The sequence below is a fragment of the Cariama cristata genome, unplaced genomic scaffold (assembly GCF_000690535.1).
Source record: "Cariama cristata isolate BGI_N322 unplaced genomic scaffold, ASM69053v1 scaffold3991, whole genome shotgun sequence".
In the NCBI taxonomy this organism is placed as follows: domain Eukaryota; kingdom Metazoa; phylum Chordata; class Aves; order Cariamiformes; family Cariamidae; genus Cariama; species Cariama cristata.
The window spans coordinates 26955-53579 of NW_009600871.1; the positions used below are offsets into that span (position 1 = coordinate 26955).

A 26625-nucleotide genomic window follows, 5' to 3' on the forward strand; every position below is an offset into this window, starting at 1 on the left:
CAAATCTTGGACAGAAGTAAAAAATTAGTCCATGGGAGTGCCACAGCCCAAACACCATCTCCTCTGGGGACATCAGCTGCTCTACAAAGCATGAGAAGAGGATACAGCATGTGAGGACTGTAAAAGGTCGAAGAAGAGCACACAGTCCCTCTCCCCCCACCATTCCAGTGTCATCTGCAATACCTCCGAATGCAGCCTGATGTACTTTTCTTTTCCTTTTCAGTGCTCCTTAGTGACACATCCAGATTTTTCTTTACTCACCATGAAGGCCACCGTCGTTGCAACCTTCTTAGGTAAGTACAGCTGATGTGCTGCAATCAGTAGTTTGTGGGTTTGTACTCTCCTGACCAGTGGCTGCTGGCTTCTTCTCTTCCCTTCGGACTCCATGGCTGATGAAACTCTCAATGGCAGGTGGAGTAAACTTTGGCACAGCTTTTCAGAAACGGGCTACCCAAACTTCTTGACTTTGATACAGAAACAACATTCATTACCTGCAGAGATCTCTAAGTACATGGACAGCTGCATGCAGTCCATACTGGGCCTGAAAAATGTCTGTAATGTAAAGATTCCCTCCAAAGAAAAATCAGCTGTTTCTTACATGGGAGCGTCCCTTCCCAATTTTTCTCTGTGTTCTTGCTCTTTCCAAGAACAAGAAAGTGCCAAAGGAAAAAGGCTATAAATGTCTCTTATTTTCTTTCCCCTGGCAGTCAGATGTGATCTTGCTTTTGGGGAATGTGTAGAGACTCCAGAATTGGCAGTAAATCTTACATGAACACCCTAGATGATCAAGCATTATTTCTTGGTGTACTTTACTTACACATCTCCCTCTGATGGAGATCCAGCCATCACATAGCCTAACAATGCTGTATGACTTTAATTGTGATATTCCCAAGCAATATTTCCTCTAGCTGGGAACCTCAAGTCTGGCAGGATACCCATTCTTAGTTCAAATTCATAGCTATCTATGTAGTTCTTCTGTCTTTACTGAGAGGCCAAAGTACTTTCTCCACATTAAATTATGCCACAACATGGCATGTAGTTGGGACTTTGCACTTTATTTTCCACTGGTTCTCTCCTTTTTTTCTAACTACAGTTTTGCATTGTTACACAACTGCACCAGTGACAAAAGGCCCCAATCCTGCCTCTGTGCACTGTCACTTCAGACACTGTGAGACCGATTTTTCTTTTGAGCAAGTTCTAGGAGTGATTAAGTCTGCAAACTCTCTGCAACCAGTCTAGGGGGAGAAGAGCATAAAAGAAGGAAAGACAACTGCTGTTGCACATTCTAGTAAGATTAATTTAACAAATGATGAGAGACTCAGCCAACACATCATAGAGCATTTCAATTCCCTCTGAAAGCTCAGAGAAGAGAAAGGTGAATAGGAAAGTCAAGAGATTTGTAATGAAGTTATTAATTACCCATAATATACTGCTCATAAAATAAGCACAGAGAATGAAGAGGTTTTGCATGTCATGCATTTAGCAAGTAAACCTAACAAGGTAAGCTACATGCATATATTGTGATGCATGTTTTAACATAACAGCGTATGTCTCTTTTTACTACTACACTTTTCAAATCATAATTCTACTTACTGAAGAAAATCAGTGCCCTTGCTGGGACAGGATACTGGGACATGACACACTAGAACCTCATATGATCCGTAATGCTGCCCAGTATCCCATATCCGCTACCACCAGTCAGCGAAATGCCACAACACACGATTCCAGGATAACCTCCCCGCCGGACTATTAAGAAGGATCTTTCTCTCCCTAACTTCCCAGGTGCTTTATGCACAGAGCATGTTGTTTCACTGACATCTCTATCACACCCATTACAAAGAGTTTCCACCGCTTGTGGAAATACTGGGGCTTTTCGTGGTTTTCTGGACCACATGGACTCAATGGCGTCTTTTGATGTTGAGTTCCACAGTCGAATGTGTGAGCTGAACTGATCTCTAATACCCTTCAAAAAACTGCCCCACAGTGGATGCCATCTTGAGAAGTTAACCAACAAGTAGAAACCTAGCTGTGGCTGAGAATATTCCTATTTCATTCCTTCAACCTGTTGATTCCAATTTGCACAGGAGCTTGCGGTGACTGATGTTATTAGTCCCCCTTTTTCCTGATACTATGTTTTCTTTGTTTTAGGTGTGTTCCTTGTATATACATATGCAGCTAAGGAAGCCACAAAGAAGACAAAAAAGGCTAAGCTATGTCTTCAACCTATTGATTCCAATCTGGGAAATCTCACGCACAGGAGCTTGCGGTGACTGATGATGATAGTCCCCCTTTTTCCTGATACTATGTTTTCTTTGTTTTAGGTGTGTTCCTTGTATATACATATGCAGCTAAGGAAGCCACAAAGAAGACAAAAAAGGCTAAGCTATGTAAGTGGCCCCAGTAGAATTCTTGGCTGTTTTACAGCAGGCATGTCTGATGCACGAAAAAAGTGCAAAGTTATATCCTGCTAACTCTTCACAATTGTCTGCGAGTCAGTGGGAGGGTATGTCAACTAACAGGTTGTTTTACAAAATCAAATCACTAAGCAAAGTGTGTGCTACTGAACACGTGTACAGGGGAAATTGTGTACTTCACTATTAAAATGTGCCTTCATACACACAAGGATCTCAAAGCAAGAGAGAGAGAGACATCAATATGTGCAATGGACCTGCGGTAACACAAAACATATATAGCTGATTAGCATGAGACGAGACAAGTGGTGCATGTCCTATGCACTAGGATGTATAACTTTCAGCTAGACTGCTGTAAAAGCATTTCTGTCCACAGATTATGTTGCTCATTTATTTGACAAACACACCTGCTGCCAGGCTGTGAGCTCACACTTAAACACCTTGTTCAAAGTAAATTGTACCCTGCAAATAGCTTTAAAAATTAAGAACAAGATAAGGGGCTGTGGCTGCAGCCTGGCGTTATGGATGGCACGGAGCTACGTGAGCACAGTGGGAGGCTTGGGAAGCATCCTGCCTCGTGTGTGCACCATCCTTCCCGGTCCTGACCCACAGCCATCTCTTCCCCTACCCTCTCCTTCCCACATGTTCCGCACAGCCTGGGTGACTATATTTCTTTCTCTCTCCAGAAAAATGTCATAATGGATATTTCCTTCAGAGTAGCAAACACTGAAGATCAGAAATATCCTCAGGCTTCTTTATGCCATCCTTAGTTACAGCCACATCCCTCGGTATAGGGGTTATTATGTGTTATATTGTAGATGCAGAACGCATAGACATGTCTCGTATCGCAAAACCATTGATACGAAGGCGTGAGAGGAGGGCATCCCTGTCACTCAGCTACTCATTATTTCATTACAAGATCACTCAGCTATGAAAACACTCAGTCTGACTTTACCAAGATTTTGCACTCACAGATGTACCCCAGATCGATTGCGATGTCAAGGCGGGGAAGATAATCAATCCGGAATTCATTGCAAAATGCCCTCCTGGATGTCAAGATGTGAAATACCGTGTTTATGGCACAGACATTTATGCTTCCTTTTCCAGTGTGTGCAATGCTGCAATTCACAGGTGAGTGAGTTTAAACGAGCAAGGCACTCAGACAAAACCGACATTTCAGTGTAGGGAGCTCTCAGCTTTTCAGACCCTTTAAAGTTCCCACTGCCTTGTAGGTTTGATTGCAGGCTGCTGTTCTAGTAGAAAACCTGCGAGAAAGACCACGTGTGGTGCAATGGATCCAGTCTTATAAAGTGCTGTCAATCCTGGATTCCTGTTGAAATCGGTTGTGTTTGATGATGTTGCTCAACCTTTGGAGAAGTGTGTTGAGATTTGCAGATCTCTCCTTCATGCATAGCAAATTACTATTGTACTATTATTATTCAACTGGAAGATAGGGATGGAGCTGCTGTTACTAATAAAGCTTCAGAAAAAAAATACGCATATCATCAGTGATGAATACATATAACTCTCATACTTCTGGGATTGGTTTTGGTTCTCCAGATTTGAATTTAACTGTCCTTGACATCAAAGGCTGAGTAATGTGCTTTCCTGCCACAGAAAAGGACACTGGACAAGAAAATGTATAATACAAATTTTATAGCACAAATTTTGCTGAGTTCTATTAGCCATGCAAAAATATGCATAAAATTTTAATGGAGAAAAACTTCACAACCAAAACACACCATCATTATAGGCAGGACACAGAGGCAGGATGCATTCAGCCGAAAATGCAGTAAGGACTTGTAAAGCCTGATTGACAACCTCACTTCATTCGGAGTTATTTGAGCTATTGCAGTGTTTTAAGTTCTATGAAATAGCTGGGATCTTGAGTAAAGCGGAATAGTTCAGGCTTTGGGACTTTATACCTTACGCTGATGTGCCAGTGTGCATAGGGCTGCCACCTCCCGGCTGCAGCTCTGTCTACTAGCCCCTTGCTAGTAGGGGGTGGTGGTCTTCAAGGTCCCTTCCAACCAAACCATTCTGTGATGATATGATGTGATATGATATATGATATGATATGACATGACTGCCAGGTGACTGGCTTTCAAAAGACAAATTCGTCCTTCAGATACTAGCGCACAATGGACATTTTTTGTCTCTGCACACAGAGCTTGTCTCAAAGGGAAGTTACAAAATATGGATAGCGACTGCCATTTCCCCCATAGTTCAAGTGCTGGCTGCCTGTACCGCAGTGAGGGTTTCAGTTTTCCTCATTTGCCAGCTGCATTTGGCTTTGTTAGCATATACGTTGCATTTCTGCAGACAGTAATTTCCTTTCCTTACACTTGTTTTACCAGCAGCTTCTTGCAATCATCGGAGAAAGCTACAGCTCTAACACACTCTTCACCACAGTTTGCTGCCCATTACCTGTTTTTCCTGCACGGTGTCGTTACTGCCAGTCCTGTCACCCCTCTAGTCACAGTCGCTGCCTGGTTTGCCTGCTTTCCTCACGGTGCCACAGCAGGTTGCATACACGGAAGGATTTCTGTTTGTCTTGTTCCATCCTATGTCAAACACCAGCTAATGTGCACCGCCCATGGAGCCCGCCAGGTTTCCTACAGCTTCCAGCACTATCGGGTTCAGTTTACTCCAGGTTGAGGTCAGAACAGGCTTAGTTTTTTGCAGATAACACATACTGGAAGTCAAAGAAAACATTAAATTTTTAGGAGGTTTGCCTCAAATTTGTATTTCTGTCACATGGTTGGCCTGAAAACTCCTCCGAGTACATCTCCTTGTATCTTCAGTCATTCAATCAAGCTTGCAGGAATTTTAACGAAGGCAGTAGCTTGTTCTTGTGTGCAACTAGGTCAACCTTAAACACAGGACCAGTAGATCAGTGGGAAAAGCAAACAGATCCTGACAGCACTTTGTAACAAACTGCTCTTCTCTATGTGGAAGAAGCACGAATATTTCTTAGGAACAGACTTAGTAGTTGCGTCACAGCTCCATTACAGCCCCTGGTTTCAAGGTAAAAGCGAACGCTCCATACCTCTTGCATTGCTGAAGAGTTTCAAAGTTTTTCCGGGGGAATTTCCACCTTCAGACACCGTGTTTTCCCCTTGCAGTGGTATAATCGACAACACAGGCGGGAAGATCCTCGTCCAGAAAGTCGCTGGTCACTCCGGTTACCGTGGGAGCTTCTCCAACGGGGTCCGGTCCCTGTCGCTGCCGCGCTGGAGGGAGTCCTTCCTCGTGTCAGGTAGCCGCCTGCCCTCCCTAGCTGCTCCCCGCTGCCCAACCAGTCGGGCAGCAACGGGCAGAGGAGGAAGCAGCCTTCTCATTTTCGAGATCTGTTTAGTCACCGCAGGCCCACCCCATGAATAATGCACTTGGGACAGTTTTTATTCTGGGCTTCCTATATAGCCTGCAAAGAGACACACACCCTGCCAGCAGTGTGCTCAGTCCAGGCCAGCGTGGGTCTGAGCCCGCTGCGGGAGGTGACAGGTGGTCTGGAGTGATGCGCTGAGGGCACCTTAACTCCTGCTATTGATGTGTAAAATCTGAGGCTCGGTACCGGTACCGGCGGGGAGGTCTTCCTGCTGCACTTGCTCTCCAGCCTGGTGAGTAGTGCTGCCAAGGGAACTAACGGGCCTTTTGGCCATTTGAAGCATCCTCAGCCTGCACCGGAGTTCACCTCTTCTGAAGCGACTTCTGACTTCTGTCAACCCATCTCAAGCCACACATAGCCACATTGTATTTATGCAAACCCTCTATTGAGCAATTCTATGGGTGCATCCCAAGTATGTTATAAATTCTCCCCACCCCTGATAGCTAATTTTGATATCATCTACTCAGTTGAGGTAAATCCATCTTAATTTAATGCTCATGCCTTTTTTCTCCCCATAGTATCTACAGCAGCTCATTTGCATTCACTGACAAAATTCACAGATTTTTTTTTTTTTTTGGTAAATTAGATCCCCTTTCCACCAGCTTCAGATTACCTTAAACCTACTTGCATGTATTCTACCTGTGTGAAAGGAGGGCCTAATTTACATTGCTTTACGTCCCATTTCTAAATCTAACTTCTTATGGCATCCATACAGTCGGTCAGTTCTTGCTGATCCGCACTTCTGGGGGTTTAGGATAGGTACGGCCAATTGGTACCAGTTAACTACATCATTCCTGGAAAAAATCAACAGCTCAAGCAACTGAACAGCCACTAAAAACAAAGAAATGTTCTTCTCATGTGAAAATTTGTGGACAGCAAAGGAGGTCTCAGAAACTGAGCAAAATGAACTGTCATCTGGAGTTCGCATTAATATAGTTGGATGCACTTTTTACAGCATTCTGCCATGGGTACACCACATTATGGGAAGGATTTATTTTGGATGAGTAGGAATTTCCTGGAATAGCTGAATTGCTACTTGTACTTGTTGCTGGTTTTTCCCCAACGAACAGCACATAGTAACTTTGGTACTTAAAAGGGAAATAAGATTTTTTTACCTCAGCAGCTGCTCAGTTGTTATCCCATAAAACTGTAGGATCTTTTGATTTATAGTAACAAATCTTTGTTCCTAATTAATGAGACAAAAGACACAAGAGAAAGTTACAAGCACATGTAAGAGGAGATGATGAGAAATCTGGGTATGTGTAGGCATGATGAGATTTGTCCCTCATGCACTTAAATTTACACGTGCTGAGCGCTCTCACTGATGTCAGCGGAACTGCTTCGTTTATAAACTAGCTCAAGCATAAATCTAACATAATATATCACATAACATATATCAATTTCATATATAAATAGGAAGAAAGCTCTCACTATACCTACTGAAAATGTGGGAATTTTAGAATTTTAGAGAAATTTAGAAGACTAAAACCCCAGGAAGGCCGTGCTATTCATCTCAGCAGCCTGAGGCTGAATGCAGACAGATCTCACTCTCAAAAAGAGATGTATTGGGTTTTGGGTTTTTTTTACAATTATGAGTCATAAAAAAGACAGAGCTACATAAAGCATTCCCCCATAAAAATACAAAGTCACCTAAGGCATTAATTTCAGGACAGCTTTAGAGGTTGAACTGAGTCCCCTATTCTCCAGCGAATTCCCTTTCAGCAGACCAGACCTATATGCGATACGGTACCCTGGAAACGTGCCAACAGTTTATTCCTAGTTCGGATATTGTCACCAAGAGTTTGTGATGTTTAAATAGTGAATGAGCATCCGCACAAAAGAGCACAGAGGAGGAATCCTCGGGGGACCCAGGCGATGAAGTGGCGTGATTTAGGGGCGGTGGGGAAGGAGGTCTGTCCCCTGGGATTAGAGCAGCCAGCGCACCAGGAGGTATGCAAATGCGCTGGTATTCACTTTCCAGCACTGAGATGCCTTGGCACTCAGTTGAATGACTCCATTCAGTTTAGTGGGAGTTCTGCAGCTAGTGGGTTAAGAAAATAGAGTCCTAAACCTCTGGGTTTACTAGTCACAAATAAGCGTGAGAGGGTGAGCAGCCACCACCCCATAGCTTGTGCTTCAATGGCCAGAAGTTGAGGTTTTCAGCCCAGATATAAACCCATTTTTAAGTACGTTAAGCAAAGTCCAACCTAGATGTAACTTTTTCCAGACAGTGAAAAAGCCGTGTTATCACTGCCCCAGAGAGCAGGGCCACATTGAGGTCAGGCCTCAGACCTACCTCTTGGTCACACACGGGATGCAATTTGCTGTTGATCAAAAACCTCAGAGTCCAGGAGCAGCCAGCCTCCTTGTGCTAGCTCGTTTATTTGCCCAGCAGCAGGCTTCAGGTTTCCATTAGAAATCAGATTAGCACAGAAATATTCGAAATTAAAATCAGATTATTATGCTATTGCTGCATCCATGCACCAGCCATTCATATCTGACAACTCTGCCTCTGTTGGGGATAGAGAAAGGCATTTAGAAACCATCTGCAATGCTCTAACTTTTCCACCTTTCTTCCAAATTGGCAGAAGATCTCCCTAGTCCTGCTTTGGTTCCTGATCCCAATTTTAGCTCGGGCGGGAAGTGGACATGAAAACCTGCTGCCCTTCACTTAGGCCAGCTTCTGTGAGAGACCCGAGGGCAAGAAGGAGGCTCTTTCCAGCCTGTCCTTGCACGCTAACTTGCCAGCTCTGGTCTTTGGCAGATCTGTGTTGACTTCAGTGGAGCTGCTCTCAGTTTATACCACTGTAAATGAGAAAAGGAATAGCTCCTTACATCGTTGCCTTGTCAGTAACTCAAACTAACTTCTTCATCTAGAGTTTTTTAATGATACCTGAAATTTCAAAGAGGAGTAAAACAAAGGAGATGATAGAGACAGGAAAAGGGACAAAGAACAGTGCCTTTCCAGCTCCATGGCCATCCCTGCACATAGAGGATCAGTTTCCCTGGCACATACCCTTCTTCGTGGGCCACCACGGGGGAAGCAGCGCCCAGTTCCCAGGAGTGGCTCAGTCTGTAGCAGCTAATTCTGTTCAGTGCTGTTGGTCTCTGGATTAATCACCCAGGATGACAACTGACATGCTCGTAGTGCCACATAAACCTTCTTAAAGAATCCACCGAGGGAATAAAGGAAAGCAAACCTAGCATCACCATCATGACTCAGGTTTTGCAGGAGGTGGAGGTAGGTCTCACCTGAGGTGATCCAGATGCATGACACAGCACAGCATCTTGTAGAGACAGTCACCAGGGTCTGGAAGTCCTACATCCACCAGCTCCTAGAGGCCTGAGCAGTCTTCCCAAAAGGCTTCTCCGCAACACTTTTCATTCAGTGATATATGGGAATATAAAAACTGTCCCAGGAGATGGAATTGCATAGCCACATGTACCAATAGAGACAGCATCTGCTGCAGCACTGAAAAGATTTGTGGTTTAAAGCTTAACTGGGAAACGTACCTCATTGTTTTAGGACAGGACCCTCATTTTAGATCTAAATGTAGGTACCATATGTTCCCACACACGAGCACAGCCTTCTCTCACTGTTATTACTGCAAAAGACTGTTGCCAGAAATGGCATCTTGCAAAAGTGAGGTCGAGAGAAGAATGCTGTGTGCGTGACGAAATGAATCCCACATCAAACATGCTTCCAAAGTCAACTGCACAGTCAGGCACTGGAAAAGGCTGCCTAGGGAAGCTGTGGGTTTAAGTACAGGTTATACAGATGTCCTTCACGAATGGTCCCCTTATGCTTAACACCACTTGAGAGCAAAGGAATGAACTAACTGATCTCTTCAAATCCTTCCCAGGACTGGATTTAGGCATTGGTATTTTTAGTGGCATGGTTTTGAGATTCTGCCATCAGATGAAAGAAATCTTCAAGAAAATAAGTTGGGCAGTAAAGAAGTGGGGTCTGATTCTGAATGCATATGTTAGATGGGAATTCTATTGCGAGAAAACTTTGAATATTTTGTGATGCTTTCTCATTATTTTTTTTGTAGAAGGCAAGCCAAGAAAGGGTGTGACATATCCATCAACTCTTGAATATTCTTCTTCAAAAAGCACAGCTGTTAAATCAGGCAAGTAATTGTGATTGACTTTCCCTTCCATCTAGTCACAACTATCTGTTGTAACTTCTCAGTTGTGTAATACAAAGATACAATTATCCAGAGTCAGAAGTTCATGCATCCCTTAGTATCTCATCCAAATCCCTCACGGTACTTTTTTATGTTAAGCATACAGAAATTATCCCAGACAATGTCTATGTTTTGGTCCTACGATGTTTCACAGACTTCTGCTTCCAAGTGGTTTTCCCCTTGCTTTAAATCTGTTAGTGAGTATGATGATTTACTGACTGTATGAAAGCATTTAAGGTTATACATGTTGACTTTCTCCTAATGTTATTCATGTTATCTTTTGCCATATTCAGTGTTGACAGTATAATAATAAATAGGAATATAATACTAATGATACAGATGGCAACGCACAGCAGCTTTAGCTAAGGATGACAGGGTAAGGAACTACTCTGTATAACCATTTCAGTCAGCAGCCTACTCTGTAAGACTCAACTCAGTTTAAATAACATAGTTGTTTGTAGAGGTCTCTGATCAAGTCTCACACCAGGTAGTAGGTGATACTCAAGGGCACGTGAAGTGCCTCCATCACTGAAATGACACTGGTTTGTGCCTTCTGTAACAACTGTGTGATGTTCAGACTCTTCTTTGGGGGTGTGAACGAAAATAAAATGAATGTCTTGTACAACTACACACTTCCCTGACACGGCTTTTTTGCTGATTGCTGAGCCTGAGCCTTCCCGAGCGTATCCACTGTGAACTGGGGTATAACAAAATGTGCTGTATCTTCCCCATGACCTCAAAAGCCTGTCAGTGGGTGCACCCATGCAAGGCCACACAGAGGTTACTTGGAGTCCTGCTCTTCTCCTGTACATTATTGTTTAGTCCTTGAAAGCAAAGTACAGAGCTCTCTCCTCATCTTTAGGCTTTTACTTGCAGAAAGGCAATTTGAAATCTGAAAGGTGTAGTTGTTCAGACCGAATATGCATCACTCAAAGCTATGCCTTTAGTTTGCAACGCCTTGGCATTTACAATCAAATAGGTACAAATTTGTATATATCTTGACCAGGTACGCAGAAATTACTGACCCAGATACTATGCACTGCTAGAAGGCAATTAGAAATCTTGGCTTTTTCTAAGAAACATTTACAAAACCCACATCTCATCATTCCCAAATCTACCCACACTTGAAGTATCAGCCAAAACGTCTCACACCAGACCAGGGACAATCTCAGGCAGAGCAGAGCTCAGCAGGCTGCAAGCAACGATTTCTTCCACCAGTGCTAAAGCCCACATTATGTGAGAATCAGTGTAAAAATGGGGAGCATCATCAAGTCACCTCTCAGTCATGGAAACAAAATACCAGGAGTCTGTTCCTGCAGCAAACCAAAGACACAAGCGCCTTCCTTCACTTTGTTCTTGAATCAAACGCTGTGAAGAAAAACGTTAGGATCCTAGCAACAAAGACTGTGCATTCACGCTGAGAAAACCCAGGATGACCAAAGGAGCGAATAACAACTGTTACATCAAACCTAGTGCTTGAGGATGCCACTGTCTTGCTTTGCTCAGCCCTGTCCCACCAGTAGCAGAGATCTGATGGCCACAATCCGTCTTCCCCAAGCCCTGCTTGGCCCCATCAGCGCTGCCACCTCAGCCCAGCCATCTCAGCTGTACTCTGTTAGGAACAGCTTGTTCTTAAGATAAAAATCTCTGTAATATGGTGCTGGGGCCATCTTGTGATAGAGGATTTCCTACTTCTTTTTTAATTTAAAAAAAGCTAGCTTTTTCTTCTGATTTAAATTATAGAGACCACATTGTTCACTTGGATACTTAAACCCATTATCTGTAGGAGGTAACGGCAGTCCTTTGAGGATTACGCTCACTTGCTGCCTGATTAGTGAAAAATCCTGCTTCACACCTGATCAGCAGTCGGAGGCTCAATTTTGATCCTCATTCCAGGGACAAGAGAGATTCATAGTGCCTGACATTTCTTTAAATGCTGCTGGTGGTTACAGTGCTTCCCAAATGCTGGGCACAGCAAGAAAAACCTTCCCAAAATTGTAACTATTCACAGCTGGTAAAAACAATCAAAAGATGTTTTTAAAAAGAATACAATTTTGGGGAAACCATTAACCCCGGAGTAATTTCTCAAATAGGTCAATGCTGCCAAAATAGCTAGAGAAAAGAAAAAAAATGGAAGATCAAAATCCTCTGGTATTCAGTCAGACATAAAAGCAGAGGCAGATTCTTTTGCAGGGTAGCAGTAAATGAACTGTATGTAATAAATGTTCCAAGTCCTTTGATGACTTTGAGTCTTAGAAGAAAAACTTAGAAGACTAAAAAAATCTCCCTTTTCCTTCTAAGCCAATCCGTGGCATTCAGGATTTGGCCCCATGATGCTCTGACAATGTCAGGCAAGAACGAACTACATCTGAATGTGAATTAGTGACTGAAATATTGCATGTTAGTTAGTAGTCCCCAAACACCCTACACGCACGGTGACCCTGATTCTCAGGACACACCGCTACTCAGAGGAAAAATCAACAACATGGTGCATTAATCTTACGAGTATCGGTTTATTAGTGGTAAAAACCTGTATTTATTGCTCACTTCAGAAATTCTATTGACATTGGCAGGAGCTTTTGGGCAGTAAAAATGCCTAAATTTGGCACCAAAAATCTGGGGACGACTACTGTCTAGAGGCACCCAGCCATCACTTTTTCTCACTTGGAGAGAAAGCTCTGGTTAGACTGACTGACCTAATGCCAGGTGATGGGGTGCCTTCCTTTGGGGACTGATAATCTCTAAATAGGGGACTTGAAATTATTTTCTTCTGGAGCTGCCTTTCCTAATGTGTTTAATTTTGCTTCAGAGCCTAAAAAGCCAGAGCAAGACCTAAAAGCTACAAAGAGTGCAGATACCGCTAACGCACCAGAAAAAGCATTGGAACAAGGTATGGGTTAGGGACCTCGGTGCTCTTTTACAGCATCTGTTCCAGTCTAAACTGCCTGCAGATGCTTATAGGAAGCAGTTTGACACTGGTAACACATCCAGCTTCACCTCCCCAGTCCAACCTCCTCTGTACAGCCTCTGTCCCACCAAACCGATGCCGTTACGTGAGCGCCTGCAACGGTGCTTGAAGGGCACGTACCAATTCTGAGAAGAGAGGGCACCCTCACAGTTCAATTTCTGTCTGTGCTTTAGGTGACTTCAGGTGTCATTAACTTCAAAAGCTTGCAACACGGCTCTTGGCAATTTCCTATGCAGGGCATGTGCCCTGCAAACCCTTTGAAGATACTGTGAGGGAGATGGGCACCCTGCCCGCAGGAGCACTGGGAATGGCTCCACCAGAAACCCAGCCAACGTGCAGCAAGACAACATCTTTTCTCTGCTCTTACTATTCTGCTTCCTTGGGTTGCCTGCTAATACTGTTAGCTCCCAGCTTCCTTGCTCCTTGCAGCCTGGGGTATAGAGCCGGCCGACGTGCCTGCTCCCCGCTCCAGCAGCACCAGACGGCAGGGGAAGACTCCCTGTGCCCTCTGTCTTCTTTCTTTTAGTGCAGCGGCGTGGAGCAGGGCACAGCTCAGCCCAAAGAGAGCCATTCATACAGATTTTTTTCAGCTGAGTTGTTTTGTTTCTCTTCTGAGCTGTCTTTCAGCATTATCCCATTAAAACTGTCTGAGATCTGGGTTTTTCACTGCCTAGCATTAGGTGGTAATTAATCCACCAGACAGTTTCATGACGATGCTTTCCAAAAGGAGAACATCCAGCAATAAAATACCAGCTTGTGCTGTGTGGCAATGAAGAGACTGCACACCGTTCCCTATCAGCGCATGCAGTGTGTCAGGGCATCCCAGGGCTATGGGCAGGGAGGAGAGGAACAAGACTGAGGTGAACATGGAATATACTGTAGGGCGGCTTTTTGTAGATAGATGGAGAAGATAATGGTGAAGGATCTCTTTTGAGACAATGACTTCAAAGAACTGTAAGCACGTTAACAATTTTGCATAAGGATATTTAGGTTGCAAATTTTGCAACTAGAATTGTCTCTCTTCTCACAACAGATGATACACTTTAAAAGTAGTAGCAACTGTGAGATGAGTCAAAATTAGATGCAATCGGCACCTCCCAGGTGAAGCCCTAACGCTCCCTGCTCCCTGCTGTGGTTCTGACCTACTCCCCAAATCACCGTTACCTCAAAGCTGTCTTTCTGCCAAAAGCATTTCAGGGCTGTGCTGGGCAATGCGTATTTTATTCTGGTCTATGACTCAGAATGGCCATCTTTTATTACCAGATGTCAGCTGATTTCCATTTATATGGACTTTCTAACTGCTTAATTATACTGAGAAAAAAGATGATGGCAAAACAGAAACTGCAACTGCCTGGCTGAACCACTTCCTAGCTCTGAGACATCTGAGAGGTTGGTAGGTGGTCCTGGCCAAAGCAGAAAAGTGTAGGGGAAACCCTAAGGCTGCAACAGGCTGCTGTCAGCACCCTCGGGAGAGCGGTGTAATGCTGTGTTACGCAGGCACCTGTGCTACACAGCAACAAAGGCACTAACGGCTCCACAGATGAGGATGTTTCCAGACATCCTGAGGAGAACACCGGCGTCTGGGTTGCCTTAAACAGCGAGCGCTGTTAATGATGCTTCCACGCGTGTCACGCATCCAGCTGCAGTGATCGTGTCAATGTTCCTGCAGGCGACGCAGTCCGCAAAGCGTATCAGACGTCGCCGGTGCCGACATCAGCTACAGCAATGGCCACCACAACCCCAACCCCAACGACCGCGACGACAGATCCTTCCACCACAACGCCAAAGCCAACCGCAACACCTGCAACAACCAGAACCACAACACTTGCAGCTGCAGCCAAGACTAGACCTGGAGTGCATAGGGTCAGAGATACAGGTCAGTGGCACGGATGTTTGCATTGCTTTCCTCCTGACCTATAGCTTTCCTAAAATTTCAGGAAGAAGATATGTAGCTGAATATACCATGATTTAGTGGATCAAGAATTCAGTAATTCAATGTAGAAATATTAGGAATGGATAAAAAAAAAATAATTCTGGCAGATGGGCTGGAGTTAGAGTTGTGCCTTTGAGATACATACAAAATTAGTGTGTCTGACATAAACAAAAACTTGTGCAGATTCTCTGAGAGTTCATCTGCAGTAAAATTATAGCTAGTCTTTATCTTTACATATAATATATTAGCATATAAACTGATTCATGTGGGTGTAAGCTCTCCATCCCTAAATACTGTCATGATTTTCAGGTATAGGAGTCAATAAATAGTTCTTTGATTCATGTGTCTGGACTGGGAGCTCAACAAATAGGTCAAAACTCATTTTAGAATTAATTTTGTGATAACTTGCAATAAATGAAAGTTGTAATATATTTTTTGTAACAGCTTTTGGATTTTAAAGATTAAAAGACTGTGAAGGAGTTCTTACATGATTTTTGCACACCCGGTTTTCCTTAATCTTTTCTTCCCCGTTTATTCTTATTCATTAACATTGGGGGTTTTGGCTCAGCAGCTGAAAATTAAAATCTCTTATTTTTAGGTTCTAGCAGTGTCCACCCAGCGTACTCATCTGTGGTAGCTGCAGCATCAAGTAAGTATGGTGAAGTAAGTATGCCACAAGGCATGCAGTACAGTGTATTTTAAGGCAGCAATGATTCAATAACCTTTCAAGCTTCAGCAAACTCAATGACTGGATCCAAGTCTGGATTTAAACTGAAAAACAGACGCTTGGCCCGAATGTCAGAGGCGCTGATCACCCACAGTTCCGGGGAAGCCTTTCCAGTGAATATCAGCACATTTCAGCCCTGACAAATGCTGGGTTTCGCAACACTTGAGACAGAGCTTGTGCTGTTTGAATCATGTTTTCCTAGTGCTTCCTTCTGTCTTACTCTCTCAAAGGGAGATCGGATTTAGTTGTAAGATACGCAACGCCGAGGCCTGCATGGCCATCTAAACTTAGGGCTGAGAGCTCTGAAATGCCGACTTACATTAAACCAATGCTTTTTTGAAAACCTCAGGCTGTGATTCTGAGCCTGGCATAAAAGTGATGTTATCCTGGCGTGCTACTTGTGTTATCGACAGCAGAGGAGCGGCTGCACAGAGTTCTGCATCTCAATCCAAAAGCCTGCTCCCATTCCAGCCCACAGCCTGCAATGAAAGTATCGAGAGGTGTTTTCCTACACAATGTGTAATTGCTCAGCAATGCGGTCAAGTAAAGGAGAATATTTTCCACTGTTTGCAAGTTTCTGAGCATGGGGATATGATTGCTTTAGAGCGAGAAGGGAGCTGGGCCATCCTTAGGTTCTATGCTCTGCCACTATTTCCGAGTGCCTTGAGCTCAGCCTTGCTCTCACGTACATAACTGCGGCCATCCCTGCTGCCACGTAATTCAGAGCCAAGCACGTGGCAGGGCAGGTATCAGGTCTTGAGGGAAAGCATCCTTAAGTCAAATTGTGAGCCCAGAATAAGGGCGGGGCTGGAGGGTTAATCTTACTGAGTCAAATGTGCAGGTATGTGTATGGCAGGATTTACAGAAATGCCAACACAATTCAAAGGGGTTTAAATTCAGTGGGAATCTGCATCATTTGGTACCCTGCTCTACCTCTTGCAGGGCATTCGTAGTTTGCCTGCAAAAGACATCTCAAAAGTAAATAGCCTTGAAATAGAGCACAGTCAGAATGAGCACAGTTGTGGCTGCTGTTACCTCCAGTGTTTCCAAAAGTTCTCAGGGGCAAAAGAAAAGCAGGACTTGCAGATTAGAGCAGGGCAAAACTCATCCATCCTAGCTCTTGCTGTTCTTTACCCTTCACCTTCTGTTTGTCAAAGACACAGAAAAAGGAAAAGTATCTGAGACTCTGCTCCACTGCAGGACCCCTGCTTTAAAGACTTGGTGTGGCAAAACTGCCAAGTGAAAACCCACCGATGTGACTAGCATGATGTTTGACAGCCTGTTCCAATCTGCCCTACCAGCAAGTGCAGCACTTCACCAGTGCAGTATGTGGTAAAGGACGATCCTGAGGGGGAACCAGCAACGGCAGCAGGTCTTGAAAGTGGATGCAAACTCTCTCCTGCTCTGGGCACAACTTCAAGTTCAGCCACAGTCTGGTACAATGACGGCTTCTGCCTCTTTCCAACAGCAGTTAACCAAGCACACTCCCAAGGGCCACAAACTCACTTGCTCTCTTCCATCCCAGCTCTTCAAGCAATCCTTTCTTGCACAGAAGCTTGGACCCTAGATGAGGACTGGGAATAAATCCCGTGCTTCTGTGAACACCACAATCATAAGCCACATCACAATCCTCAGGTGAGGTGCTGAGATGGCAACCAAGCATCAGGCAGCGAGTGCCTGGGCATCCTCAGGCGAGGGCTGCCACGTACTCCGTGCCCAGCTGGGTTCAACGGTTGCATCCCTTTTCAGACAGGGACTCAAATCTGGGCGCTGCCTACCACCGTACACTGCACTGCTTTCATCCCTAGCTGTGACTTACTGTAGTAGTAAAAAGGAAAAAAAAGAAAAAAACAAACCAAAACAAAGCTTGGGAGACAAGGGTGGTGTCAGTGCCAGAGAAAGGACTGAAAGCTCTTCCCCTGCAGTGCCAGACCACCGGGGCTCAGACCTTCAGGAGCCACTGGGTAAGGGCTCCATCCCAGCACTAGGGACAACAGTTGGTGTTTCATTTTGATGCTGCCTTTCCCCCCCCAAGTTAACCCTGACTACTTAGTCCATCAAAGGTGCTGACCAAGTTGCAGAAGGCCAGGCGTGTTTTGTGCATGGAGTAGCTGCTTACCACCTTCTGGAATCAGTTCCCACCATTTGCAAGGTCCGCTCCAAATGGCGTTTCTCTGTGCTGCCCCCATCCTTTACTGCCTCCACACCTCCCTGCTCACTACAGGACTTGCTCCCAACCAAGGTTTTTCTACTCCACTGCTTTCATTTCTGATCCAGTTCTTGGTATTCACCTAATGACTGTCCATCCCCAGTTTGTTACAGACTTCTAGTCCTGCCTCAGCCTCCAGCTCGCACAGAGCTCTCCTTTAACGAACAGACATTCACATGCCGCAGGCATCTCAGATTTGAAGGAAGAACAAGCCTCGCAGATCACGGAACTGCAATTCCAACTTTTTCTCTTTACTCCACCACCAGGGTGTTTGCCCCAGCCACTGCACAGCTTACTGCAGGGCGGGTGGTAACACGCCTTTGGGAGGGACAGCAAGAGGGAACAGCCCCAAGGCCCAGCACGGTCAAAGAGAGCATAGAAAGAAATCCATGTTGCTAGAATGGGTGTGGAGGGTAGGGTTAATTCATTAAACAAGTGGCACAAAACACTTCCGATACCAAGCTAATCTCTCTCTTACCCTCTTGTACTCTCTTTCTACTGACCTCATAAAGAGTGTTACATACACATTCAGGCTCAGCTGCAGCAAACCTGAAACAAGGCAAGCTCTCACGCTCAGAGTTCATTTTCTTCCACCTCTTTGGCACGTACCGATCTCCCGCCTGCCCTGTACAACCCCATCCAACGCTGCTGCACAGACAGACTTTTCCCCCCACGGACTGAACACTCAGCCTGGGCTAGCTGTGGTCCATCCGGAGCCAGAGCTACAAGCTTACAGAGTTTAAAAGCCTTGCCAGTTTTGGCAGATGAGCCTGTTATTTCCTTAAACAGGATCTCTTTGGCATCTGGAGTTTACAAGGTCTCTCAGGACAGCTCCTAGAAATCCCATCAAAGGGCTTCCAGTAGCCTGTGAAGGTTCGACTTTGGGTCAAACACAAGCTGTTTGCCGTCACCTAATTTTGCAATATCAAGTTCCCAAGGAGCAGCAATTCCTGTTTTCTGAGACAACCATTCAAAATGCTCTCATTTATGATCTCTTATTGATAAAAATATCTCGTGGGCCCCTGTCCAGCGTTCACAGGAGTGAGCTAGAACATTCCCACTGACTTTACCAGGCTTTGGAATTAATCTTTCTGGGAAAACTAATGAATAAAGGCTTGTTAAAGGAGAAGTTGGTTAACAAGCTTCTTAAGAATAATTAATGAAATGAAAGGCATGATTAAAGACGTGGTTTTCAGCTGCAAATGCTTTGAGCCTTTAGTATTTCTGAACAATGGGAATTTAATAACCCAATCACCTTAAAAAAAGCCTTTTGTGTAGTCAGTGGTGAAGACATTTCAGACACATGAATTCTCCCACATTATTTTTGTTGCTGTCTCATTATTTACAGTCTGCCTGCTTGCTCGTATCCACTCACCCTCCGCAGAAAGGGTAGTATCTGGTCTGGGGGGTTGTTTTGGGCTTGGGGCTTTTTTTAACCTTCCTCACACAACCAGCACAATTGGATGGTACTGAAATAGAAATAAACATAGATAACCAGTGTGAGTCAGAGAAGGAAAGTTATAAGGGAAAGTAAGTCACAGCAGTAACTACAAACCTTTTAAATACAGACCAGAGACCTGTACAAGTAATATTCATAACTGAAGGGAATGTTAACTAGGCTAATCTATATGACAGCCAGAGCAAGGCAATCTTTTTTTTTTAAGCAGGCTCAAAATATATAGTTAACATCTCAGAAAGCATATTAATGAAAAATCTCTATATATGAATCATTAATTCTGACAGTGATAAAATGAGACTCGGTGAAAAAGCCAGGTAGTCCTGAACCAAACGTGGTATAAATCACACTTTTCCATTTTGATATCTACTTAGGACAAGTTCAGGCTGCACAAGGAAGAGGACAGAATACAGGTATGTCTTAAATTAATAATAACTAGTAGACTTGTATTGCTCAAATACTAGAAAACCTTGTGTTGAAGTTCCATGTACTAACCAATATAATATTTTCAAAGCATTCAGGGGCTCTTCCACCTCTGCAAGTAACAGGAATATTTTACGACCAAATGCAGGTAAAGGCATTACAATCCCTTCTCTAATCCCTCCCCGTAGCCAGTTCCACCACTTACATCTACTGAGTCATGCAGTAATGCACTGGTTTTCACGCCTAAGTATGTTCATAGCAGGATGCAGTGAGAGCAGATATCACACTGGTCATCGCATGACAATAGCGTAACTTTTAGGAAAGAAATGAAACAGGAATAATTAAACTTGTCCTCAAAATAGTATTCTAAAACCATTTATAAAGGTCTTTTATAACATTTGCTGTTGCAAAATGAGAGGGGAACTTTGTGTCTGTATGAGTTTGGGGGATGAAGGCCTGACCCTGAGAGGAGACACACGTTTTCTGTTTCCAGGCCCTGAGCATGGGCAGCATCTCAGGACCCACTGCCAATTGTTCCAGTGCACCAGTGAATAGCTGCACTGTGCAGCACCTACTAACATTTAAACTCTTCTGCTTTTACCAACCTCTTTCAGCTTTTAAAGTCTTGGGGTTTTAAATCCATAGTTTTCATCTTCCTCTTCCATTTGCTTTGAAAACATGTGCAGAAAGACAGATCGGGGCCACCGCATCCCTTGCGATAGTGCTTCTCTCTCCCCGCCCGCCGGTGTCTAACCTCTCGCTTCTTTGTTGGATCATGCAGGTCTTCAGCGCCAAGAGCCTGTTGCCACCTTCCAGAGGGCTGCCGGCTCTCCAGCCCACCTGGGTGAGCAAGATTGTTAGCAGCAGATTTTCCGCTCTCTTTCATACTTTTAGCAACCCCAAATTCACCCTCAAGCAGTACTGCAGATCATTTTCCTGTGTCCTGGAGGAGGACCAGGGCAAGCCTCACGCACTGAATGCCAACTAGCAGCTTTCTGAATGAGAAAGGCAAAGGACAGCTCGGTCACTGGTGAGCTGTTGTTTCAGGCCGTGGGAATCAACATCTACCGCAGTGTTTGCAATTTTCCTTATTTGCTAGTCAAAACGAGAAAGAAAAAAACCGGCTCTGCACAGCCTATCAGGTCTGCGAGTGAGTTAAATTTTCTGTTCCTGTTGTTCTCAGGAGCCTCCAGGCTGATTGCGACCGTAGAGGTTGCCTTTAACGCTGAGGGTAGAAAGATGACCTGTACTTTCCTTCCTCCCTGGCTGTGCAATTCACCATCCTTCACCGGCAAGGCCACCAACAACCTCCCAGGGCTCCAGAGCACTCGGTGCACATACAAACACTAACTCGTCCTTGGTGGGACAGCAAAGTTTCTCAGAGATGGATTTTGTCTGGGAGCAGCCAGAACGGGGTGAGGGATGGGAGTTGGGTGGCAGCAAGGCAGGCAGGGCCGCCCGTCACCAACAAGGGCTGCAGACCCACAGAGCCCCAACAAGAAGAGCAGGTCAGTTGAAGCAAGACACCAGATCAGCAAGACAAGGTTAAGGTCAGGATCAGGATAGCAAGGATACAAGACTAGGCACAGGTACAAGGAGCAAAGGCGAGGGTGTGCACTTACGTCCCTGAGCAGAACGGGTGGAGGTCCCCACAGATGCTTCCCACAGCCCTTGCTCACAGCTCCACCAAGCCCAGACCAAGGCGACAGAGCTGACCTCTAGCATGGGCAACCAAACCCCCCGGGAAGGAGAGGCTGTGGCACATAAGGGTGCCCCTGGGGCCCTGGGGGCTTTGGTGAGAGCTGGGAAGCACAGAAGGAGTATTGTAACAGGAGAGAGCAAAGCGGTTGTTGGCATTGAGGTTAGACAACATTATTATGCAGTAGGACTTTCTGGATAATACTGGCCAAGTAAGTTTACCCAGCAATCTCCCCATCAAAATGACAGTTTGTAGTTGGCCTAGTTGCAGCATATTCAAACTGGATACACTTCTCCTCCTCTTCCTCAGATTTATGCTGTTCCCTCACTTTTCTGCCTCTCCTCCTTGTTCCAGTCTCCCCCTCCTCTTTCTGGTTTCCATCCATGTTTGTCTTTCTCATATTTTTTTGGCCATATCAAGTTCACACCCATTTTTTTTCTAATCTCACATTTTTTGCGCTCCCCCAATTCCAGTGCCCACCTTTGGAGAGGAGACAGGGTGGCAATGTTTTCCTGGATTGAACAGCAGAGTAAATATGTTGCCTGTAAACATGTGAGTCATGGCAATGCACTAATTATGTGACACCACATATAGGGTGAGGACAGGCTGGGGTGGCAGGTCTGCCTTCCTGGCAGGGCTGAAATGGGAAGAGCCCTAACACCTGGACCAAAGGATGTGCTGGCTAATCCTCAGGCTAGCCAAATCTTTGCCAGAGAAGCACGGGACCATAGTGCTGAGTCTTGTTTAAATCAAAGTCAGCGCTTGACCCCACCTAATTGCTTAAGGTCCCCCCAAAGGTGATTACAAAGCACAAATTTCCCATCATGAATGATTCTGTCTTCTTCATCACAGAACAAAAAGGAAGAAAACCCACAAACACATACTTGCCATATTCCCTATGACTCCTGATCTTTTTTTCAGCCCAGGTTTTGGCAGCTCGGATGTGTTGCTTCCAAGCAGCCAATTTTTCTAACGATCAAAGGGAAATTCCTGAACAAGTCCTTCCTTTCTTGGAAAGGAGAGTTGTTTTTCTTGATCCTACCAAGCGCGCACACGCTGCTCTGCAAACAACAGCGATCAGTCCTGCGGGTTTGGCCGGGCCATCGAGGACTTCCTCTCACCAGCTCAGGTTAGCAAAAGGGTGTGCAGGGAAAACACCCTCCCCGACACGCCGGTTGCCTGCACAGCTTCTCGCTGCACATTTTTCAGAAGGTCTCAACTCTTCCAAGCTCTTGACAATACACATTAATGCTCTTGAAATCCCACAATCACTTAGCCCAGAACTTTTTTCAAGACAATCTTCAAGCGTTGTGGTGGTGGTTTGGTTTGGTTATTTTTTTTAAAGACCAGTCTTGGAGTGTTTTAAAAATCAACCCTAGATTTTTATGGGCGTCATCAAGTGGGAAAAAAAAAAAGCCCTAGCTACTTACAAGAATAATCATTTCCCTTTCAGGTACGCATTTCATTGAGAGCTTTCTTCACGACGTGTCTAGGAGTACGTGCAGGAAATAGAGCTTTTTCCTGGATTTATGGGTCACTCAGGAAGGCGTATATTCTGCGTATTTGCAGCCAGTTACCCAAAACCCTTGGCACTTACCTAGTGCTTTTCTTCATTAAGAAGGAAAACACAGGGGCTTTCCCACCACATAAAGTTTTAAAAGGGTGTGAGCCATGAGAAGACTGCTTGCAAAAGCAACAGGCATCTCTCACCCAGAGGGATTTGGACAGACTAGAGCACCTGTGGTATCTGAGTTGAAGTAATTCTTGAGAAGAGTGAATCTAGAAAAACTTGAGCATTGCTCCTACTGACAAAAGGCAGTCTTTCCCTTTTTCAGCATCTATCCGTCGTTCTGAAAAGCATCTATCTTTTGGGGGCTTAAACAGTCAGAGAAGTTAGAGGAGCCTGTGCTCTGAGGATAGTCCCTGGCAATGAGCTGGTAGCAGAAGCAAACCTGTGATACGTGGGACGGGCACGTTCCATTGCTCTGCGTCCTTCAACTCATGCCCCTGCTTACGAAGAAGAGAAAAGATGGGCAGATCTTTGTGCAGCTCCTCGGCTGGTTCCACATGCCATGCAGTTCCTACCACTTTCAGCATATTTTCCACTGCAAATTCCACTGCGGCATATTTGTACAGAAGACTCAAGAAGGGCCAGGTCTTCATGATTTGCTGTTTAGCTGGGTTTTTTCAGCTGGTCAGGCTGAAAAGTAGCTTCATATGAATCTTGCAGTTGCTGGACACTTCTCCACCGTGGGAAGGTGAAGCACACCTTTTGAGATTATCTACTCAAGCTGGTTTCACTGAACTCTGTTGTTCTTCTCAGTGACAGCGTTCAGGAGACACCTGGCAACTCTGATAACAAGTGAGCACCAGCTCTTCTCCGTAGATAGGGTCTCCCTGCTCTGCAGCCAGCACCCCGAGCTCCAGTTGCTGCTCTTTCCTCATGACTCTGCTGAGGAATGTACAAAATTCTGGCAAATGACCCTGCCCAGCTGGATGGTAAACTAGGAATATTCCTCCTGTCTTTCCTCCCATTTCATTCCCTGTTACCCAGGCCTGCCTTTCCTTCACCCCTACTTCTCCTCCTAAGCAAAATCACAGTGAAACTTCTGTGTGCAGCATGACTGACGTCTCAGCCCTTTGCTTTCCTCAGTTTTTAGATTCTTCATAGGGTGTCTAAGCAGCGCTCAGCATAAGGAGGGAAAGGCATCTGGAAAAATCACCTTAGCAATGAAACATGACGGGGTTCCTCCTACCCCATGGGAGACCACACATCTTATTCAGCCACCTGTCTCATGCAACAAGTCTCCTTCCCAAAGAGAAGGTGATAGCTCCTTGTTGGGATGGCAACCTAAGGACCAGTGCTCTCACTAGACCGGAGGACATGGCCAGCCCATGACTTTTTCCAGACGTACGCTGTGGTTCACCCACTGGCTGTAGTCACCAGCCCACCAGCTGCCAGTCTGAGTAGGGAAACTCCGGCACGGCAGGCAGTACGGATTCAATGGGCCCGAGCTATACATCTTTGTACACCACCCTGAACAAACCTGGAGATGGACTGTGAGGGGTCAAGGACCTCACCAGTGCTCCTGGTACTGTGCTTAGCCTGGTCAGCTGCAAGGGCTGTCATTGGGCTGTAACCCAGAGCCAAACATCACTTTTGGGGAAAGCTCTTCAGCAGGCTTCAAAACCAAAGACACTTCGGGGCTTAGTTACGAAAGCAGCAATTTTGATGACGTTTTCCATGCCTGATAGGCTGCGAGCAAAATTTAGACAATTTCTTTATGTTTGGATGGGCTGAGGGGATAAAGAAATCTGTAGATGCAAGGTACTTGCAGATTTTCAGTATAAAACAATCTAAGCCAAGCAAAAGTAGACTAAAGTCAGTATACTTGCCTCAGTATCAATGCAATTTAGAGGAACGAGACCAAAAGAGATCTAAAGGGGCATATTTTAAAATCATAAAAAATACTAGTGCTCTGGCAGCAGTGATACGAGGCTCCTAAATATGGCTTGAAACATGCGCATAAACGTTTCCAGGTTTACTGATTTCCTTAGCTCCTAGTTGTTAATGATAATTCACTGCATGAATTGATCTCTCTAAATTGAGTCAGGACTTTATAATCTCTAGTAATTCCATTATTTTCAGCAATAACTTTTCTTCTCTTTCATGTGTGAAAGCAATGGAAACAGACTCGTGGAAACCTGGATTGAGCCTTTTTGACACAGGTAAATATTTAAAGCATCCAGTAACTAGTCTGGGAATAATTCGTTTCCATCACACATGAGAAAAGTTAAAACTATTCATCAGGCCCATAACACTGCTGATAACAATCTCATTTTAAGGACTAATTACCGTATTTAAAATGATACATGGGGTATGGCATTTACATCTTAGTAGTTAAAATTATTCTGTGCTTGCATCAGCCTCAAGTTCCTGCCTAAAGCATGAGCAGAACAGATGAGCTCTGGAAAAAGTTGGCAGCTACACTGCAGGAAAGGGGTTCTAGCTACTGAAACCCATTTGTAAATAAGAAGGTATTTTGGGAATGCCACAGCTGGGATCGCAGTCTAGAGCTGCAATCAGTGAAGAAGATGACAGATTATTCTGATGTCAATGTACTCAGGAAAGACATTCAGATAAGAAAAGGAGGGTTTAAACTGAGCGTAAAGATTAATGAGCATCATTGAAATTTTCTGACATTTTAGCCTTAAAAACTGACAATATGGAAATGACGGCATTTTCATAATTACTTGTGAGTAAGGGAAAAAAACCCTACATTTGTGGCAGGCTCAAGTAGCAACAAGACCAAGACTTGTGCAACCCTTAATGAGGAGCAGTTACCACCTGCAGATTCTACACGTTCAATGTTTAAGGGATCCCTTTCCTCAGGAACATTTAAAGCGGACTCCACAAACTACAGGTCAATTCGTGACAGGGTACTCTCTCTCTTACGAGGGGCTGAACCATCCAATATGAGATGTCTTTTCCATCACCGGTTTTGTTGCTGGGGAGGGCTGTGCTGGTGGCCCTTGCAAAGACCATTCCCTTGAACACGCCGCTTACTTCAAAGCTGAGGCATGACTAATTCTTGCGCTGGCTGCGACGAGCAGCATAGCCCATACACATTAGCTTGTAAATCCAGCGTCAGCAGCGGTGGCTGTTGAGTCAAAATTTGCATCGTCCCAAACACAAACAGATCTCCCTTCTCCAGCAGCAGCCGTCTGAGCCAGCGAGAGGAAGGGTTTCTATCCTCTGTAGCTTAAGCTATCAGTGTGCTTATTTAGAAAAAAGCTACAGCACTAGGGCCAGGGGTGCAGAGGGGTATTTTTGAGGCAGAAAATGACAGATTGCATTAAGTGCAATGCGAGGTTGGGCATGGGGGGAGGGACGTTGTATTAATAGTTTCTCAGCAACTGAAGTGCCTGCGTAGACGAGTGTGATAAAGTCTGATGAATTCAGATTGTCACTTCAAAGGAATGGTTTCTGGCGTGGATGCAGTCACTGCTGTCTTACTTAAATGAATGGGAAGTTTAATCAGCATGGACAGCTGTGACAATCAGTGAAGGGACCTTTAATTAGCATGGAGTAGACTGCCCATGCAGGGAGGTGAAATTCCCATGGCAATAACAACATTAAATTGGACTGGCAGAACAGGGAGGCCCATAGAGACTGACCACCTCCCCAATTAGTCGGGGAAGATTATTTGGTGGGTGACCT

General features: G+C 44.8%; 1 protein-coding gene across 1 annotated transcript in view; it reads left to right on the plus strand.

The window, feature by feature from the left end:
* Nucleotides 1-262: 262 nt before the first annotated feature.
* Nucleotides 263-26625, plus strand: part of VIT (vitrin) — a 37740-nt gene continuing 11377 nt past the window's right edge. The window contains exons 1-12 of the mRNA XM_009710198.1: nt 263-293; nt 2149-2214; nt 3386-3542; nt 5537-5670; nt 9855-9932; nt 12799-12879; nt 14627-14833; nt 15489-15539; nt 19657-19695; nt 19797-19853; nt 20487-20549; nt 25086-25133. Of these exons, the coding sequence (XP_009708500.1) occupies nt 263-293; nt 2149-2214; nt 3386-3542; nt 5537-5670; nt 9855-9932; nt 12799-12879; nt 14627-14833; nt 15489-15539; nt 19657-19695; nt 19797-19853; nt 20487-20549; nt 25086-25133 (1012 nt within the window). The remainder of the gene's footprint in view (nt 294-2148; nt 2215-3385; nt 3543-5536; nt 5671-9854; nt 9933-12798; nt 12880-14626; nt 14834-15488; nt 15540-19656; nt 19696-19796; nt 19854-20486; nt 20550-25085; nt 25134-26625) is intronic.